At 36.6% G+C, this 20,992-nt stretch overlaps 1 protein-coding gene across 4 annotated transcripts in view; it reads left to right on the forward strand.

Annotated features, from left to right (window-relative positions):
* Window positions 1-20,992, forward strand: part of WAC (WW domain containing adaptor with coiled-coil) — a 63,551-nt gene that overhangs the window by 20,125 nt on the left and 22,434 nt on the right. For 3 of the 4 annotated variants that reach the window (XM_055806640.1, XM_013296452.3, XM_005233895.4), the window contains exons 4-8: window positions 5,763-5,869; window positions 6,656-6,771; window positions 7,310-7,422; window positions 8,888-9,196; window positions 19,089-19,334. In XM_055806640.1, coding sequence (XP_055662615.1) covers window positions 5,763-5,869; window positions 6,656-6,771; window positions 7,310-7,422; window positions 8,888-9,196; window positions 19,089-19,334 — 891 coding nt within the window. The remainder of the gene's footprint in view (window positions 1-5,762; window positions 5,870-6,655; window positions 6,772-7,309; window positions 7,423-8,887; window positions 9,197-19,088; window positions 19,335-20,992) is intronic. The other variant, XM_055806641.1, reaches the window with a different exon arrangement.

The raw sequence follows: 20,992 nt of genomic DNA on the forward strand, positions 1-20,992 counted from the left end.
GCGCAGTTGGTGTATTCTCTGAGGTGTTGCTCTACTAGAAAAATTGCAAGTTTTTATGCTTTCAGTTGCCTGTGGAAGACAGCCGTATTTTATTTCAGTACAGCAGGCCACATGAAAATGCAGTGAAGAAAAATTATGTTTTGTCATATTACTTTTACGTGTGGCAAATAAAAATGACCATGATAGGATGTTCAGTTACTGCTGAGACGTTGGGTATCATGTCCTGTATTGTGTCCTTTCTTTCCTTCCCATATGCAGAACTTTATATTCTGCACAAAGATTTGCACTGAAGTTACAGATGTCAGTTGAAATACACTTCAGACATTTTAGTTTAGGCTTATCCTAGTTAGATTTCCATAATTTTCGCTTTTAAAACAAGTCTTAATTAGCTATCCCCATAAAATACCACTACCATAAACTAAATCGCTGATAAATTTTCTCTGTTAAGAAATAATTAGTGTCTGTCAGTTGAGCAGTATTTGTTCTGTTGAGGAAGATGAGGTTCTAATACTGTCTCTAGCTTAATGAATTTGATTGCATATTAGCTAAGAGTTGGAACATGGAGGCATAGAACAGTATGTATGGTGTTGAAACAAGTGGAATGAACTTCCTTGCTTTGCTGCTTCTCTCATTGTTTCTTTCCATACCCCTGGTTTCTGGGCACCGAAGGCAGTCCTACAGCCCTTCTTGAATCCCTGTTCCCTCTGGAGGGAGCGAAGGGGTAGACTGCCTTTGAGTTCCAGTTACAACACTCATTATTGCTAGGGAGAATTTTTTATGTTTCCTGCCCAGCTGGTGAGCATTTCTAAACTTCCCTTTATATTATCTGACACTTTATATTACGGACAAAAGGAAAGTTAGGATATTAACGAGGTATTTATCTGACTGAAAAGGAATCAGAAATGCTCTTATCTATGTTGGGCTGTATAAAGTTAACTATTGTATAGTGCAGTACTGTAGTGCTGCAACTACTGTAATTTTACTGTTTGTGCCTCGGTAGAGTCTTGTGTGTGAGTGGAGGTTGTGTGAACTTGTTTACTGTCTAATTTCACAGTGTACATTTGTTTAAAGATATCCCCCCCCCCCCCCCCCCCCCCCGTTTACTGATCTGGATGTTTATGATACTGTATAACGTTATGAGTAAAAAAGAGTTATAATTAGTCTGACACTTGGATGCCAGAGGATAGTGTGAAATGTACAGTGATGTATTTGACTCTAATTTATGTTAGCTGGTTACAAATGGATGCTGTAGGTGCTAGTAAGGAAAGAGTTTCTGCTTGTTCTTGAAAGACAGCAGTGGATAAGGGAGGGAGATCATTTGCTTTATTAGAGCAGTCTGATCCTTAGCTAACTCAGAATTCCAACTTAATTTCACAGAATTGAAGTGGTGTTAACGGAGACATTAATTAAATGTGATAATTACTAGAGAAAGCTGACTATGCTATAAAATGGAATATTCTTATTTCACTCTGTTACGTTTGTTTTCCAAGTCCAGAGTAGTGTTGAACCCTTGTTGCAGTTCAAACTGCCTTGGATTCAGCAGTTGGGATCTGGAAACCACTTACAAAAACATTAAATTGAGTCTTGGTGTGGCAGAATCTCAAATCTGTAGTAGGCATTAAGTCACTGCCTGGTTTTTGAATAGGTTCCCAGAACCAATTGCTTTTTGTGCTTCTGGCAGATTTTAATGCATTAGTGAGGAAGATGTGATTTTTGTTTGAAAAACTTGAAGATAGTTATGATAATTTAACCTTCGCTCTGACCTGTCCTGTGACCTGTTCATCACTAGAGATAGTGTTATTGAAGACTTGCTCATATGGTTGCACCACTAGAGTTTTATGTAACTGCAGTGCTGGTGCCCTTCTTGGCCATCTTCCAGTTAGGAATAGCTGTTTCCAGATTTAACTGCTTCCAAAATAATGATTAAGCTGAGGAAAGTCACAGTGATGGTGCAGTAAACTTTTCCATGGGAAGTTCTGTAACTGAACTGGAGGATTTATAACAACAGTGTGAATTTCCCTGTGGTGCATCAAAGATGTGTATTTATAATTGCTAACTCTGAAGGTATGCTAATAAGCATTTTAAAAACAAGTCTTTTTTCCCTCTTTCTTGAAGAAAGTGGGACTAGTGAGGAAAGTCTAACCATAAGAGGAAGGGTGAGAAGTGCTGTAAGGGAACGTTTTGAGGGACAGCAGCGTGCTGTCTACCTTATCACTCCTGTTTCTAGGCTGTGGTTTAATCCTAGTGATCCTGTTCTCGTGATGTACTTCGCCAGGCAGGCAACTGGAAGACACAGAGCTGGTGCGAGTCACAGCCACCTTCAAATGGCTCAGGAGTTAGGCTTTGCTAATGGTGAAAGCTAGTGTACGAGTAAGGGGAACCCCACTTCTTTTAGAGGTAGACCTCCACTTGTGAATTGCTCTCTATGGCCTTTTAAAGATCATTAGCAACTTTACCTGGCAACCTGAGCTGGCAGTGCTTGCTTGTCTGGGTTGTCGGAATGTCTAGGGGACTGCTATGCTAATATGTACTTTTTTACACTGAGGCAGCAAGATTTTAGTTGTGGTTGATTTGGTGATACAGTTTTGGTGGTTGCATATGGTCTTTAAGACCTTAACTTGTGTGAAGTGCATAAAACTCTTGTTCTCCCAAGTATCATCTGCTTTGGTCTTGGAAGCTTCCCAACAGCAAAAATCAGTTGGCCCTTTTGTATGCTTGTTCCTTGAAGTTTGGGTACTGATCCAAACGTAAAGCAGTATTATGCATAAAATAAAATGGAGGTATGGGAGTGAACCTACACCTGTAATTAGGCTGTGTAATTGTCCTAGACACCATTGGGTACGTATTTATGTTTGGCCCTTGTAAAAGCCCCCGTAGCTTGTCCTGGCAACCCGAGGCAATCAGTATTGCTGGAGTAGCCATGATCCATTTTTATGCAGCTGAGGCCGGCCCAGGTAGGGCAGGATCCCAGACTCGAGGTGAACCCACGGGTGTACAGCCGGGAGTTCTGCTAGAGGGGCCGCAGCTCAGTGCAGAGAGGCCCAGGGGCTCTGTATGAAGAAGGGGCCGCATGGGCGTTTCTGCTATCGGGGCCAGCTGTAGGTGGGTGTGACTGCTGCAGCAGCTCTGATACCCGAGGTGTTCTGTGGCTCAGTACTGGGCCTGGGAACCAGGGCAGCCAGGGAACAGTGTGAAATGGTGGGGGGATGCTGCTGAGCTGTTAGACCACATGGGGCTGAAAGTCTGTGCAGTGAGTTTGAGGGCATTGTTTATAGATTGGACAGAACTGGCTTTAAAGGTTTTTGTTGATTTAATGCGTGCATTGTTTGCTTCTTAACATGTTTGGAAAATGTGTGTTACATTAGATTCATTGTGGTAGTGTATTTAGACCACTATAATATTTAAAAATCACCAACTACATCTCCAGTATGCTGAACAAAGTGTGGTGTTACTGCATCCATGGTATGGGATTACAGTAAATGAACTACATTGGTCTTTTCTGAAGTTTTGAAGTGACTAATATCAAACTTTTTGAACAAGTCACCTGGTAAACGTTTGTCTTGTTTTTTCCTTTAAAAAAGGAGATGAATTTACCTCATAATAGAAATGAACTAATATGTCTGCATTAAGCAACCTACAGAAACCCATGAAGAATTTTTAATGGTTTTATCTGAAGAGTTTGGGAAGGGTATAGTAAATAAATAAAGACTTAATGGAATGATTAATATGAAAATACTAACCCAGCTATCTCACTGCATAATCAGTGTCTGAAAAAAAATAAGACTGTTGATGTGACTGATGGAGGAGTACTGTCTTGTAATTGTAATATACTTCTTGTATACATTTAGGGGAATTAGATGTGCCCGTTTTTATAGATGTACATTAAAGTCTAAATTCTGGAGTTTTCTAATTTATATAATGTGTTAAAGTCACATCATTCACTAGAAGCTCAATTTTTTGTTGTTATTCATGTGTCACAAACATGTGATGGTGTGACTATTGCTTTGACAAGCTTAAGTTACTCCCCCCCTCCCCCCGCCCCAGTAAGTAATTCCACTATTCCACCTGGCTCTGAGCATGCAAGATACTTGTAGTGTAGGACTAATTGTCCAGCTGTCCAGCCCTTGGACGGCTGCATTTGAGGACAAGTCTTTTTCCTTTGTTTTACCTCCAGATCTTCAAAGAGAATGACATACAGTTTTAGCCAAAATAGTGTAGGAAAAGGTTCAGAGTTACTGATGGTTCAGGTTGCAGTAACTCATGTGTTTGCAAATCAGTCTTTAACCTTTGTAGGCTACTAAACAGATTAGTCATGGTGTACTACTTTGCTTTTGTGATGGACTGTTTTTCTAACCTGCAGGGTTAGAGGCAGGGAGGAAGAAGTTTGAAACAGTAATTTTGTCATCTCTTGTACAGTCAGAAGGATCAGAAGATAGAATTTGCATTGTAATCTCTCTCATTCTGTACCATGGTATATTATTTAGCCATGTTCTACATGTGTAGCTCTCGAAAGACTTTAAAAAAGACCACCAAAAGTATTTGTTTTAATGGCTCCATTGACTCCCACCTCTCAGTCCACTAACAGTGAACTGTTCTTTGTTGTAGTTGCCTTAAGATGCAGTCTTTGCCATTTGCGAAGCACTTTGACTTCATATTTAGATATGACCACTATATAACATATAAAGCTAGTGGTGCCTAGTGTATTATTTCTGGGTATTTAGAAACTTCTCAGTAGGCAGAGGGAAAATAAAGGCAGGGAGAGTATTGTGTTTAACGTATCTAGGTTTTTCCCTGAAATGTGTAAGAAACTTTTTTTTTTTTTTTTTTCCAGTTTGGTGTGATTTATGTGAACATTTAAAACTTAGAAAGTGGAAATCATATAATGAGGAATGGAAGTTTTTTTTACTTTCTTAGAAATTTTTGAGGAATGGGAGGCCCTAAGAGCAGGAAATTAAAATAAGGTTGCAAGGGGTTTAATGGTTGGCCTTGATTAATTGTAATTAAAACTGTTCAGCTGTAATTGGTGACTTGAGCTTAGGCACAGATGTAGATGTAAAAGGTGTTGAGAGTTATCTCTCTTCCCATTCCCCAGCTGTTCTTTTATGTTGAAGTGTTTTCATGGTAAGGAAGAAAACTGGATTACCTTGAGAAGCAGTTGTTAGGGAGGCCAGAAGTGGCAGTTTGGGAAATGCTTCTTTTGGTATTGTAGATGTCAGTACCTATATTGCAGGGACTGAAGTGCAGGGAAATTAATCTTTGTGCATAAACAGAAGTAGTTACCTAGAACCAGTTACAAGTAGTCTCAAAAGGGTTAAGAAAACAGTGTTGCTCCAGTGAACTTAAAACATGATTTTTTGTATCTAACTGTGTAGGCTGTTGATACATCTAATAAAACTTTCTGACTTAATGCTGAGGAGAAAAATGTCCTTAATTGCTGAATTGACATGTTAGGACTCCTCCAACCCTCAAAAATTATAAAGGCTACTTGTTTGTTTGTAGTGGAATGAAGTTTGATAGTAAGACTAGTGAAGGAACATACTACATTAGTGTAACTAGAAGGGGAAAGTGAGCTCTGCACTGTCTGAAAAAGAAATACACATATGGTCTCCTGAAATACTTCTGCATGAACTATGCTCTGGTCCAGGCTGTGGGCAGTGTGCCTTCTACCTTCCCCTCTCCTTTTCCTTTCCACTTCCTTAGAATGCAGATGGTTGATTTCTTTGAAAATATACATGTTGAACAGTCTTTCTTTTTTCCTTTAGGGACCAGTTACTCTCCACAAGAAAATTCACATAACCACAGTGCTCTTCATAGTTCAAATTCACATTCTTCTAATCCCAGCAATAATCCAAGCAAAACTTCTGATGCAGTGAGTATTTGTGATTAGGATTCATCTCTGTGTCACCCCATTCATACACACTGAATTTTCATCATTTTGTCTAAAACAGGCAGCATGTTCATTAACTGCTTCGTTGAGTTTTCCAGTATCAGTCTTTATTTTGTAAACACTCTGTAAACCCAAGGAGCAGTTGTTATATGTTGTAAAACTATTCTAATTGATAATCATTAGAGCTTTGAGGTACCTGTCTTGAATTTTTAAACACCTGATTATTTAAATGCAGTAAATACTGAGAAAAATATTTTCCATGAACTTTGTTGGTAAATCTAGAGAAGACATTATGATCATTATGATTTTACTTATTTAAGGCACATTACACATTGTGAATTTTAGTCATTTTATTATCCAGGTTTTAGTAGTTAGGGTGGTGACTGTTAAAAATTGCACTGAAAACAGGATAGCTAAATTTTTGAAGTATACAAAACTTTGAAGAGATAAGTTTTGAGGATGTTCTAAGGTGCAGGAAACTAATGTTATCAATATTGGTATTATCGTATCCCACTAAACATGCTATTAGATGTTGTTTCAGGGTTTATGGCAATAAAACAGGAAGCTGTTGCAGAATGCAACAGAAGTATAGTGGTCACATCTTTTAAACTATCAAAATGAAACAGTCGTTTAGAGGCAGTGTAAATGGAAAGCAGTAATGTGGTGCATGTGAGGATGCCATATAGTTTTTTAAATGGTGGAAGCTTTTAAATTTGGACAAATGACTACTTGAGAGTTTTAATATACAACACTCTTTGTATTTTAAAGGCTTATGATTCTGCGGACGATTGGTCTGAACACATCAGCTCTTCAGGCAAAAAATACTACTACAACTGCCGAACAGAAGTTTCACAATGGGAAAAACCAAAAGAGTGGCTGGAAAGGTACTTGTGTGTGTCTGTTCATTGTATAAAGAAGAAATTTTCTTAAACTCATTTAAGAGCAGTTGAGCTTATCTAATAGATTACCGCTCTAAAAAGTTGCGGTCCAAATCTACTGTGCTCCTACCCTTACCATGACTTCTGGCACCTATTTTATCCCTTGGTGATCCAGAATGGGAAGAGGAAGTATAGTTGGTTTGGGTTTTTTGGGTTTGTGGGTTGTTTTTTTTTTTGGTGAGGTGGAGTGATTTGGTTTCATTTGTTCTGTTTTAGGGATTTTTTTATTTTTGTCTGGTTTGTGTTTGGTTGGTTTGGTTTTTTTCCTTTTGTTCGTTTTTGCAATGTTAGCTGAACTGGTACATTGGGGGCTTCAGCAAGCACTAGTGTAAAGAACCTGTGGCTGGAGTTTGCCAGTGCCAGCTGTAGCAGCAAGCTCTTCAGATAGTTCAAAACATGTCATGTAACTTCATCCATAGAAAGTGTTGTGTTATGTTATTAGATGATGCAAGTTCTTATTTAACTTGTGTTTTCTTTTCTTCAGAGAGCAGAGACAAAAAGAAGCAAGCAAAATGTCAGTTAACAGTTTTCCAAAAGATAGGGATTACAGAAGAGAGGTGATGCAGGCGACAGCTGCCAGTGGGTTTGCTGGTGGAAGTATGTAGTTTTTTTTTTTTACAGTAATATATTCTTGCCTGTTTGTATCACTGTTTTCTTTTCCAAACTTAAAAAAAAAAATAAAATCTCTTTCCTTAGCTGTTTTTCTCACCTTTTTATATAAAAAAAGCCAAAGTGGATAGCATAGACAGCTCTCCCAAATGGTTCTTAAAATAACTTTGAGCCTTTAATAGTACAACACTTGTTTAATGCTGTTCATAGTGGTTCTCCTTTTTGTAGCTTTTACTGCCCAGCTTAGTTATCTTTATAAGTAGTTACTGAAACAACTTGCACAGTTTATAGTTGGACTGTTGTGATCATTGAAACCTGTCCATGTCACATTCTGAGCTTAAAAATAGAGATACAGAAGTCTCTTCTAAAACTTTGATTTCACATCCAAAAATAATAAGCCAATTTAATGGATTATGCTACTGGGGTTTTCAGAGGTTTGTGTACATTATTGAAAGCATATTTTTACCATGCCAGTACTCTTAGCAAAACCTTTCCTGGACTATGAATTTCTGTTACTTGGAAATTTTGTTCCTGATACCTAGCTTTAATCTTTGTCAGTTTTTTCTGGGAAATGGTTGTGCTGTGAGATGCTTTCTGTATGCTGATGTACTTTGGGTAAATTTGTAGCATGCTTCTCAGGATAGTTTAAAAGTAGAAGCCAAAGTATTTACCTTCGCCTACCCCTTGATTGGAACTTGACAAGGCAGAGATGTATAAAGGGCTGTTCTGTGTATGCTGAAACATACTGCATATGCTAAAACATACTGTATGCTACAATAAGATAGAAATGCATTTTGCAGTAACTATTTGTTTTGTGACGGGTGAAAATCTAGTAATCAATAAAAAGAATTACTCTGTATTTGCTTGGTATGTCCCCTGTGTAGCATATTTTAAAGTCTGTGATTGTGTGACAAATGCAGATTAGTCACTCGTTTAATATATAGTTTTACTGAATTAATTCAACTGACAGTAAACTCTTTGTAGTAGTACTCAAGTGACTTGAAGAGGAATCTTCGAAGGCTAGAATTTGAAACCATTACATTATACTCTGTGTTCAGGATTTTCAATGAATGAAAGAAAAATGGCACAAATTATCTCTTCACGCTAAATGTAAGATGGAAATAATAGATTTTGATTTAGATTTTTTAGGAAACTTCAAAAGTTCACTTGACTGTAACACTCATTATAAAGCAGCCTTTCATCAAAACACAGTGCTTAACCGGAGCTCTAAATCAAGCAAAGGTCAGAGAAAATGCATTTTGTCAGTGAGTAGAATTAAATTTTGCATTTTTTGATGCTGATCTACTTGAGGCTTTTTTAATCATAAGAAGTTCAATCAGCTCTAGTTGTTGATATGCATCTGTATTAATCGGTGTCACCGCAATCTTAGACAAGTTTCTAATTTAATGTTTTTTTCATTCATGCAACGTTACTCGGGGAATCCTGAAAAAAGTGGAAGACAAGCATTCCAGCGACACCAGTAGTATGCTCCCACAGAATATTTTATCTCAAACAAGCAGGCACAATGACAGAGACTACAGACTGCCAAGAGCAGAGACTCACAGTAGTTCTACTCCAGTACAGCATCCCATCAAACCAGTGGTTCATCCAACTGCTACCCCAAGCACTGTTCCTCCTAGTCCGTTTTCTCTACAATCTGATCACCAGCCAAAGAAATCCTTTGATGCTAATGGAGCATCTACTTTATCAAAACTGCCTACATCCACATCTTCCATCCCTGCACAGAAAACAGAGAGAAAAGGTATGTCTGATGAAATTCCTTCTAGTATTTAAGATGATGCATTGCATTTGCATTGCTTGTTCAAAGTATATTAGTTCTAGAATTTAAAGATATTTTTCTTGTTGACTGTGTGTGTAGAACCTGATTACTGTTTGATGTGTTTATTTTCCCTTAAACCATGTCTGCTATATCTTACACAACTTCAAATTGACACTGCAGTATTTACTGTTTACTTGCTTATTCTGCAAATTGTCATTTCAAATGATAATTTGTAAGAGGTATTTTAGTAGGACATGTTTAAATTTAAATTTAAATCCCTCATGTTATTTTGGATCTTTGCCATTATTTGAGTTCTTAACATAGTTACACCATTTGAAAGTCATTTTGGACCATTATGTTTTATGAACTGCTGTTACTGTTTGGAATACCAGTGTCGAACTTCCAATAAACACAAGTGCAATTCTTACAGAAAGCAACACAATTTTCTACATGTCTGTAACACCTGCTTTTCTGTTTTGATCTATGTCTTGTGATGTACTGGATCTTCAGTTCTAAAGCTGCTGGAAGTTTGTATTTCTGTATAATACGTACCAGAAACATTTAAAGTCATCAAGTGAAGATCAGGACTTTACTGTGCATTGTTTGTGACCCTTCAAAAATCTATATATTTAGTTGGATTTACTGCATTATTAGGGAAGAAGAGCTCAGGAAGATTGTGAGAATGGAGATGTGTGTTATTAGTAATAGTGTGATACTTGGGTATAGTTGAGTTCTTACGAGTAACATTGTGTAAGAAAATTCTATTTTGGGCACTTTGGGAGGAGAAAAAGTAATTTTTGATAAACATGTCTGGGTTTAATTTTAAATATTGCATAATTAGTATCACACTGAATTCTTTTTTGAAAGATGGCTTGTTGCCGTGTTGATATTGGGAAGTCTGTGTAGTTACAGAAGAGTAGTGCAGTGCTAAAAAGAAGACCAAAAAAGACTCTTGTCTGACATTGGTCTTATACTCTGTTTGCTTCCCTGCTTCTGGTTTTTATTAAAGAATTCCAGCTTTTACACAGGGATAAGTGCACCTGACCATCCAAAATAGTTAAACAGTAGCATACATTGACAAATACTGCAGCGTAATAAAATTGTGCATGTGAAGATATTTTGTATATTTTTCTTGAGACTTTGTGCAATTTTATATGACCTGGTATGTGAATGTTGACTGTAAGCTACAGAGGAACAGAAGATTTTCAGCAATCCTTTTTCTTTTCAACACAGTAAAGGAAGAGGTATGGTTTACTGGTTTGTGCTTGGCTTTTGAACCAAATACCATAGTTCCCTGCTTCAGTTCAACCTCTGTTTTGATTGCAGTTTGATGCACTTTTAAACATGACAGTGCAAAGCATCCATGTCAGTGTTTTCTCCTTTAGCGTATCCTCTATATTTTCATTACTGTCTTTAAAATATACTCAAAAAGAAAACCCCTGTTATTACTCATTTCTGGCATTGATTCCGATTTGGTCTGTGATCAGACTTCAAACTGAATATTCTTTCCCTGCTTTACTGCACACCTTTATTAGTTGCTTCCAGTTAAATTGAGCAACTGGATCTTACTCTAATTGAAGGCATTTCCCGTTGTGACAACCGCTACAAATGTTGAGTTCTACTTTTTCTTATATATGACATTTGACAACATACGACTGGGTACAAGTAGTGAAAATGATTGCACAGTGTGGTCTTGACACTGTAAATCTTGCTTTAGAATCTGTGTTACCATGGATGGTTCCATGTTAAATAATCACTTAATTTCTGTATCCTATGTAGTTGGGTTTTTTATTTTATATTAGTTAAATGGATAGATTCTCTGTAATGCTCATGCCTTGACGTGTTTCACAACACTTCACTGTGAGCAAATGTAATACTTAACTGAGCTTCAGACAGGGTGGATTACAGAAAGTTAGTAAGTAATTAAAGAATCAGAATAGATGAATATCAGTCTTGAAATACATATTGGAGAAAATGTGACTTCTCACATGTTACTTGAATTTACCTCTTTTCTTACAGAAACAGAAAAATTCAGTACAGCTTATATTGTGATAAGAAATAATTCAAAGAGTATATTCAGTCATCTTACCTTTTTCTTTTTTTGTGAATGTTGGACTTCCTTACTGTTTTAAAGAAATTTGATCAGTAAAATTTCTGTAGCATTTTACATATTTAGATTTAAAAGAAGAGAGGAAGCAGTGCTGTACATTGGGCTGTTTTTGGGTAGTTTGCTTCTGTTACTCGTTCTCCCAGAGATGACTCTGAACCTGTAGTACTATAGGTATGCAGTTTTTAAAGTATTTGTTTGTAGCTGTTACATAAAATGGAAAAAAAAAAAAAAAAGTCATGAGATACTCAGTTTAAACAGTCTTTTAACGGTATCTTTGTAGAATTGGAAAATAGTTTGAAAGGTTTATTTTTGCACTAGTGAAGCAGAGAGCCTTTGGTCTTCTTCTGTTCACTAGCAGTGCCATCCCACTTATAAAAAGAGGTAAAGCTGTATTTTTCGCTTATAAAAAAATAGCTTGGTCCAAATGACTGAATATGTGCAGTAGTCCTTGCCTAAATGAGTTCGTGCTTCTTGTCAGTGTGTGGCTGGTAGCCTTATGCCAGCATGTATGTATCACCGTTTTAATAGTTCTGTTCTTAGTGTGTATTTTTTAATGCACTAATAGTTATGAACAACAAAACAACAAAAAAACACAAAAACCAACAACACTTTTCAGCTCAATCTCTTTTGCTGCAGGGGTATGTTGTAGTCCCACAAGGAGATTGAATAAAATCCCTGGCTGAACTATAGCTCAGCTGTTAGCAGTAGTCCTCTGCCCTCAATGGCTGGCAGTAGTGGAGAGTTCCTGGGGAACTATTTGACCTCTACCCCATGGTTTGAATGTTCCAGTCAGAATCTGCTGCTTCTGTTTGTGCTCACTGTGAGTGCTTTATGCAGGTAAAGTGTGGGGTTGCTTTTCCTACTTTTTGGCTGCTTTATCTGTAGGGCACGTCACATTTTCCTATTTCTAATTCAGTTACTGAATGAAATGTTGTATTGTCCATTTCTTAAGTGTGTCTGTCTGTAGGATACTTCTTCTCACACCTCTCCTCCAGGTTGCATCAGGGAGCGCTTCTGTTTCTAGTGCAGCAATACTCTTTTAACATTTTTCTGGAGAGAACTGGGCAAGCTGGCCAGTGCAGTGTTGGGTGGGTTGTGGCCCTGATGCTGGCGGGTTAAAGTAATTGGTCAGTGGCAGCTGAGCTTCTTCCTCTTCCTTTTTCTTACCCCTGCGGTTTTCTTGTAACAGTTGCTGGTCTTTAGCAGTCAGTTATTAACATTGCTCCTGGTGTCATTGCAGCCTCTTTGGCTGAGTTTTGCAGTTTTAAGTGTATTAGTCAATTCATACAGTGGTTAGGAAAAATTACACTAGCAAAACTGTTAGAGGTTTCCTCCAGTACTTTATACTTGTTTGAGCATTGCTATTACTCTTATTTTGGCAGCAGAGGCAAAATACAAAACTTGAGTTTTAAGACTGGAGTAATTCAGATGAGAAAAATACGGATTTTTTTTATTATTTTAGATAATTTAAGCGTGTTTGAGAACCTAGCAACTATTGTTGCCATAGTTTCATTTGGGCAAATGTGTTTACAAAATGTATTGCTTTTAAATATTCATATGTTTTTGTGTGGCTTAAGGTCCTTAATAGATCAGAACTGAACTAGGTAAAAAAGGTGAATGTGATTATCACTGCTTAGAGAACTTAGTTGGTAGAATATACACTTAATCACAGACTAATGTGTTATGATTCTTAATCATCAGCAGTAAGTCAAGCAGTTCAGTTAGCTGTTCTAGGTGGTAGTTGTTCAATCAGTGTAGCAGAGGTGAGGTTTATGGGGTAATTGAATTTCTGAATATTTTGTAATGCAATTTTCCTCCCACAGAGAGCACGCTGAGAACACATGCACGAGTTGCTATCACAGCAAAGATACAGCTCAAGCTCGCAATAGAATGATTGGTTAATATTGTAGTGTTGAATCTGAAGGACTTTGACTGCATTGGTTCTGTTTTAAACGACATAAAAAAATTACATCAGTAGTAAAAGCTATTGGAACACTCAAGGGGGGTCACACTGATAATTCAGGAATTAGCCAGTCAACAGTAGTGAGTAATTTCCGTGTCATTAAAAAAAAAATCTTTGTTGAAATAAATCAGCTATCCATATGTGCAGCAGAATAAGAGCAAGCTATGTATAGCAGTATTTTAAAGCTGCTTGTTTTATAGGGAGTACTAGTATGTTACAGTCATGAGAAGGACTGTGGAGGAAGCTAATGCACAAAAAATACATTTCCTCTTTTTGTTTCTTCTTTTTCCCCACTCGCTTCTCTGTTAGGCTAACATGCCTGAATAATTTGGCACACTGTGCAAGAAGGGAGTGAGCAAGTGCTAGGATCAGGTACTTAAAGGATGCCAGCAGATAAAATGGGGTGACCAAGACAGAAGAGATGTGCCGGAGTGGTGCCAAGCTCTTTGTTGAAACAGAGTAGCTGAACAGACAAAAGACTTAGTTTTTTGCTGCCCTGTATTAAGTCCAGTCTGAATAACTTTATTTTAACTGTAATATGCAAGGCTGAGAATTTCCTTTCAGAATGACATTCACTAGTGGAATCAGCTGTTTGCTTAGGAGTAAAGGTTTTTGTCATAAAGGGGCAGAGATCGGTGACAGCAAGATTCAGCAACACATTAGTATACTACCTCAAACTGAGAAGCTAAGCATTTGCATTCTTGTATCTAGGTTGTAATTGAAGAGCACTGTGGCACAGCTGCTGAAGAATACTTGTAATATTTTTTTCTGCAAGGATTATTTGGCCTTGTTATTAAAAAATCCACACTGCTTAGAAATACGGAGTGTAGTGTTTCCATTCTGAATTGAATGGTGTTTCTGGGGCAAGCAATAGCCTCCAGTTCACTTCAGTTCAAATACCTCTTGGGGAAACCTGCAACAAAGATGCTCCTTTGTCATACAAGTTCTTGTCATAGAGAATACTGACTGATAACTTGGACTTCTTTTTGTCCAAAAGATGTGATAGCAGGTCACACGCAGAAAGCTCTTTCCTAATCATTGTGGTCTTCAAAAGTTATTTTAATTACAGAAAGTTTTTTTCCTGCTACATTTTAATGTAAAACCAATTAATAGTTCTCCACATGTAGCTGTTTTTGTTTGCCATCGGATTACATTGTTTTCCTTTCCCCTTTTTTTTGGATGCCTTTATTTCTTGCTCTTTTTTTTTTTTATATATATCATTAAAGTTGATGGTCCAGAAACTTGTTTAGTTCTATATTATAGTTCTGTATTTAGGCTGCATCTAATTAGCATGTTTACATGATTGTCAGAAAGTGCACTGTATTGTCATATTGTTGCAAGGGGGTGAATGGATTTGGTGTTAGAAGTTTTCTTAAAAACTGCAGAAATGGAAGCTTTAATGTGCTTATTAGCTTATCATGGAAAAACTAGTGCACAGTCATATTTTTAAAATGATAACAAATTTAAAGAATAATGGATTTATTTATTCAGAGGAAGAGCTAAAATGTAAATTCAATTAAAAGTTTTTAACAGTTCAAAAGATTGCAGCAGACTATGTTCTGCTTTTGGTTTTATATTATTATTATTACTACTACTACTAAAGTTTTCCTTGGGACTTTCATGATAATAGCTGAAGTCTTATGTAAGGGTGAAGAGTCTTTTGCATAGCATTTGTATGGAAATTGGTGTTGATGATAAAGAGGCTGCAGAGTTGCCCAGCCCAACAGAAGAAGGCAACTTCAGTCACCATCTAAGACTTCTGCAGGCTTTGCAGCGTAGTTAATCTTTTCTTTAAGAATATTTTTTTTATATGAGATACAGACCAGATTGGCAGTTTCTGTTTGTAAAATTCTCGTTGAAGGTTCAGAATTAGTCTTGAGTGATGTATTAATGGTTCAGGTTAGGTTTATGAATGACTGTTGTGTAATCCAAAGCCTTACTCTGCAATAATATTGTAGATAGCTTGTTAATAAACATGAACTTTAATGGTGACACAGGTGTAGAGTCCGGTGTATCAGAGTTGTAAAACTAAAGGACTTAGATTTGTGAAGAAATCAGTATGCTGTGTTTCATGTTGACTGTTTTTCATGATGGTTGAGGCTTCAAATGCATTTAGAAATTACAGGACTCTGTAATTCTAAGCATATTTTTTTAAAATTCCTAGTTAATTTTTCAACTTTTTCAATTCAAAAGGAAGTAGTATTAAAATGTTGAAAAGTAAACTTAACTATGTGGCAAAACATGCAATAAAACAGGTCAGAAAAGGGAAATTAAGGAATAAAAGGGCAGAGTGAGAGGTTTCTGCTTCTGTTTGTGGGAAAAAGCAGGGGAAATGCACACACACTCCAGTGAGTGGCGTCTGAGGATTTTTGTGAAACAGACATTTCATCTTAAGGAGTTTTGGCTAGTTCTGTTAACTTTAAAGGTGCAACTTGAGAGTTCTGTATAGAGTCATAAATTAAACCAGTTTAAAACCTTTGTAATTGTATTACACAAAAATGGATATGTAAATATTTAGAGGTTTTGTTTTATCGGCAGTATTTCTTGGATTTATTTCTGTGAAATCAAGTGTCCAGTCTGGAAGCCATGGAATAAGATAGTTTGGTTTAAAATTAAAGTAATTAAAGTTATGAGTATACAGAGCTAATCTCTATCTGCATTTTTTAACATGTTTGTTTTCATCACAAAGGATTTTCCATTTGTAGACAAGAAAATATCCATTCAGGCTACTTACTACAAAAAAGAAATAGTTGTATTTCCACAAATATTTTTTACATTTTGGGGGGGCAGAAATCGATTTATACCCTTTATTTCACTACAAATAATTTAAATTACTTAGTTTCTGAAATGCAGTGATGCTCTGAGCATTCATTGTACTCTCTATCCTCTGTGATATTAAATAACAGTTACAATACATGTATACGTAGATAGTCGTGATCATAGAGATGTGTTTTTTCATAACTTTTGGACTGTTGGTTTTGTAATGTTAATAGTTTCAAAAGATTAGAGTGTTAGTGTTGGACGCCATCCTTTTTTCACCTAATTTTCTCTAGGTGTTTAATCTGTGTGACTGTACATAAAATACCTTTCATGGATATATTTTAATACATACTTAAAATACGTGCAATAATACAGCCATAGAACAGTGTCCTCATATTGTCTAAAAGTAGTAACTGGACTGTGTTGTGTCGGTGTGATTCAGTTTGCATTTTTTGCAGAGAAACTCACCCAAACTAAAGTACTTTTGCAGGCCTCTTGGAATTTGATGATTTTGTATGATATATTTTGAGTCCCTTTATTCAAGAAATGACTAAATACCCAGAACTGGTCCTAAGATTTGTCACTGCATTGTTAGCTTGAGTTTGCCTTTGATTCAGTTTATTTTGTGTTCAGAACTGCAGCATGGGTGACAAATACCTACAGCTTTTGGTATGGTGGTGTGGTTTGAAGCTCAGGTATTGCTTATGTGGATTAATAATACAGTAGTGAGTTGCTTCTTTACTTAAAGTAACGATCTAACTGTGAAGACAAGCCTAACTACATTAAATATTTTTTAAACTACTGATGGCAATTGCTTAGTATTTTTCCTTATGTTTTGTTTGGTTGTAAATAAGGGTGTGTTGTTGGGTTTGTTTATTTGGTTTGTTTTGTCAGGTTCTCAAAACTGTAGGGTAGGAGATTTACACGTGTAAGTACTAACATGTCCTGTTGTGCTTAATTCCCTCACTTATGTCTGTTAGTGTATCTTGTTGTCCTTGTTTGGAGTATGACACATCTGAGTACAGTTTAAACTTTACATGTTTTTGTTTAGTATGATAAGATTCTTCTTGGCTTGATGTGTCTTGACTTGCAGTTGTCTTAATAAGTTTACTTTGAAGACCATAACACAAGATTTTGTATGTAATACTTCTATAACGAAGACTTAATAATGACTTAGTATTTTGAGGGGGAGCTAATCTGTTGTCTTAGTCACATGTTACTGAAAACCATATAAAAATTTTGTAACTGCTTTTTATTTTTTATCTTCAGTCTTTATACCACTTACTATCCCTTCGTAAGTTCTTATGGAAGCTTATGAACTTATGAAAACTTAGGAAACAGATACCCCTTGCCCTGAGGAACATTTAACTAGATAAGGCTGCCTCTTTTTTAGAAGTTTACTTGAAACACCAAAATACATGTGCACCCTGGCTGTTGTATCCTTGCAAGCTGTTGAATTTGGATTCTTTGGTGTTTTTTTCTAGTTTAGATTGCTCAGCTACTGGAAAAAGGTGGAGGTTTTTTTGAGTATTTGTGACCTGCTATGAACTATTTCTACTGTAACTACATGTAATAAGTTCCTTCTTTTCACTGAAATTTCTAATTAATTTGATTTGTGTATTGGTACTCACTTCAGTAATTGATTTATTTATTTATTTAGGATTCTTCCCCAAATTAGTCTCTGAGACTGTTAGAAAACAAAAGCTTTTAGAAATTTTGTTAACATTTTATTCTTACCTAGTAAAACAAAACAAGACCTTTTCATTTCTTTTCTTTACTAAAAGTCAGCCTCTTACTCTGACAATCTCTCCAATGAAAAAGCCCCACACCTTTAGAGCGAAAGAATTTCCGAGCCAGTTATTTTAGCTTTCATTTGGGTTTTTGCCTGAAAATGTGGAATATCCAGATTGACATCCTCTGCCCAGTTTGAAGTGGGTTTAAAATCTAGGTCTTCAATGTTGTGGGCAAGCATCCTGGGTAGATTTTGGGTCTATAGCCATCTTTCCATTCTTCATCCAACCTTTTTGGTGCTATAGAGGCATTACTTTGACTGAATTTGGGGGCAGAGGTCTCTGATGGGTTTAATGGGGATGACAGAGGGAAAGCTAAAACTGAAATACAGTGGTCCAGGCTTCTTAAAGGAAGGATATTTGAAGTGGCTGATGGTATACCCATACTAAGTGGCAGTACTTTCAGTGCAGGAATTTCTCACAGCACTGGAGTGAAGGAGCAACTTCTGTGTTAACTGGAAGACAAATCTAAAATTCATTAAATAACTCACATAAATTCAGTTATACTGTATGGCCGTTTGTTCTAATGAAAGTACTGAGCATTTCTGTAGATAATAAATGTTGATATTTGCTAAAATTAGATTAATAAAATAAAAGGTATAGTCTTGAAATTAATTATGGGCATGTTTTAATTATGGGCATCTAACATAATTAATTGTTAGATGTTTTTCCAGTCTGCTGTGGGGATGTTAACAGCTGATGTTTTACATTTCTAGTGCAGCTCATTATCCTGTCTGTGAATCCTGAGCAATGTAGCTGGATTGTGTTTGATAGACTTGATCTTTATTTTGTAGCTTCTTGTAGTGTAGTCTCTGAATAAATGAAGCATGGCTTATACCCTCCCCTCAAATTTGAGATATTAGCCTATCTGTAAGGCCGTGGACTATAAGGTTTTTGTTCATAGTATATTTTTCCAAAGAAAGATTGGAATCATGAGTAGAAACATAGAATATGAATACATGCATAGTAAAAGGAAAAAATCGCTAAGGAATTTTTGGCCCACATCAGTCCTAAAAATTAGGGGGAAAAAACCTGTTTGTAACACTGGCAGCTTTTAGTCCTGTATCTTGGAAGTGGAACATTTTTTTGTGTGTTCAATTTTTGGTGTATTCATGTTTTGGTTTTTGGGTTTTTTTCTTATAATAATAGTTACGAATTTGATCTTCTGAATTTAGTATGAATATTGTACTAGTGAGAAGTTGTCAGGTTTATATTGGGGAAAATGAAAATTACTGCCTGTCTTCTGTTCAGAGTCTGCATCTGTGGACAAGTCTGTATCCCATTCTTGCACAACTCCTTCTACATCTTCCGCTTCTGGACTGAATCCAACTTCTGCACCTGCTTCATCTGCTCCTGCAGTTCCTGTCTCACCTGTCCCACAATCACCAATTCCTCCGTTACTTCAGGACCCAAATCTTCTTCGACAGCTGCTGCCTGCTCTGCAAGCCACCTTGCAGCTTAATAATTCTAGTGTAGATATATCCAAAATCAATGAAGGTAAGGATTCTTTAAAGTTTATGTAATCTCTTATTTACACACATTAGTATAATATTGCATACAAAGCTATAGTAAATGCAAGCCTTACTTGAAATGAAAAGTGAATAAATGAATCCCTAGATAAAGTGGGGGTTGGTTTTGTTTGTGTGTCTTTTTTCTGTTGAACCTTTTTAAATCAGCCAACTTAACGTTTAAGGTGGTTAAGCTAATAAATGCTGACGTACATGAGCAGTCTAATTGAGACTGGTGACTTAATTGCTGTATCAGCATTCATCTGTTGCAGAAAACTTAGAGCTTTTTGTTCTTTTGTTTCGTGCAGTGTTCTTTGTTTTCAATAGTTTGTGCTGCTATTCTAATAATACGTGTTTGCAAATACTGAAGCTTCTAGGGATTCTTAAATCTTGTTGCCCATCAACTTTTTTTCTTTAGCAGAAAATGTCTGAATGAAGACAGCGTATCAGTAACTTTGCTAGCAAGTTAAATTTTGTGCATTTAATTGGTGTATCCCTTAGATTTTTGTCACATTGGCCTAGTTTATTAGAAGAAAGTTTAGAACTAGTTGTAGAGCCTTTTGCTGCAAGAACAGGTAGGGGTTGATGCCTTTTGAACGTAGTTTTATCTAACATGGTATCTGCATGAGACAGGTTACTGATGAAGAAGGTGGTGTGGGATTTTTTGTTTGCTGCTTTGAACTTCTTGTGCAGTGATCACTGATTTAAATAGGAAGCAGAACGTTTCTATGTAGTGCCTAGAGTAAATAATCTTTAAGAAGTGTAAACCACGAAAGTACAGAATTATGTATGTTACAATTATGTAGAAGGAAAAGCTGTCAATTGACTTCCTTCTAATCAGCAGATACTGCTTCATTCAGTACTAATCTGTGAGTAGGTTATTGAGTGTTCCTGTGCAGGAGAAGCTTTAAAAACTGTCATGCACTAGGCTGGACTAAAAAAGTAGGAGTATCATGGTTGGTTGTGGAAAAAAATGAAAGGTCATATCAAGACTCCAGTTGTATTTTATTAGAAAGCTGCCAATTTAAGTTTGTACTCGTTATCTCTTGCTGTATCTGAGCAGCAGCTGTGTCTGTCTTGGAACAAGAATGTTTAGTACTGTTCTGATGGCATGAGGGCCTGGCTGGCAGGTCCACGTGGGCAGAATGACTTCACCTTGCACAGCAGGATTGCCCTTACTGTGCACATGATGCAGTTATTCTGTGTTTATGCTGGTGAGTCAGTTTTTTCAGACTTATGCATGAGTAGGGTATGTTCAGGAAGTATCCCACAGAGCCTGTAGACCTTTTTGAAAAGATGAGTTCAGAAGCTGGGTCTTATCGGCTCATACTATAGGATGTTCTTCCTGTGTAGTGCAGTTTTAAAATGGTTGGTTGAAAAGGATTAATCTTTTTACTGGACAAGGGAAGATGGGACAGCTTAATCCAGAGTAAGTAAGTTTGTTGTGATTTTTTGTTTTGTTTTCGTTTAAGAAGAAACACAGAGTGTCTGGATTTTTAATTTGAAAGGTCGTTTCTTTTCCCTTGAACAGGAACTCTTCCCCCCAGCCGCCCCATTTCTTTTAGTGAGTTAAAGTGGTACTGCTTTTTTGCCTTTTTAAAAAAGTTACTGTAGTTCAAACCACATGCACACCTTCTGCTTACTTGA

This window comes from Falco peregrinus, chromosome 5 (assembly GCF_023634155.1).
Source record: "Falco peregrinus isolate bFalPer1 chromosome 5, bFalPer1.pri, whole genome shotgun sequence".
Taxonomy (NCBI): Eukaryota; Metazoa; Chordata; class Aves; order Falconiformes; family Falconidae; genus Falco; species Falco peregrinus.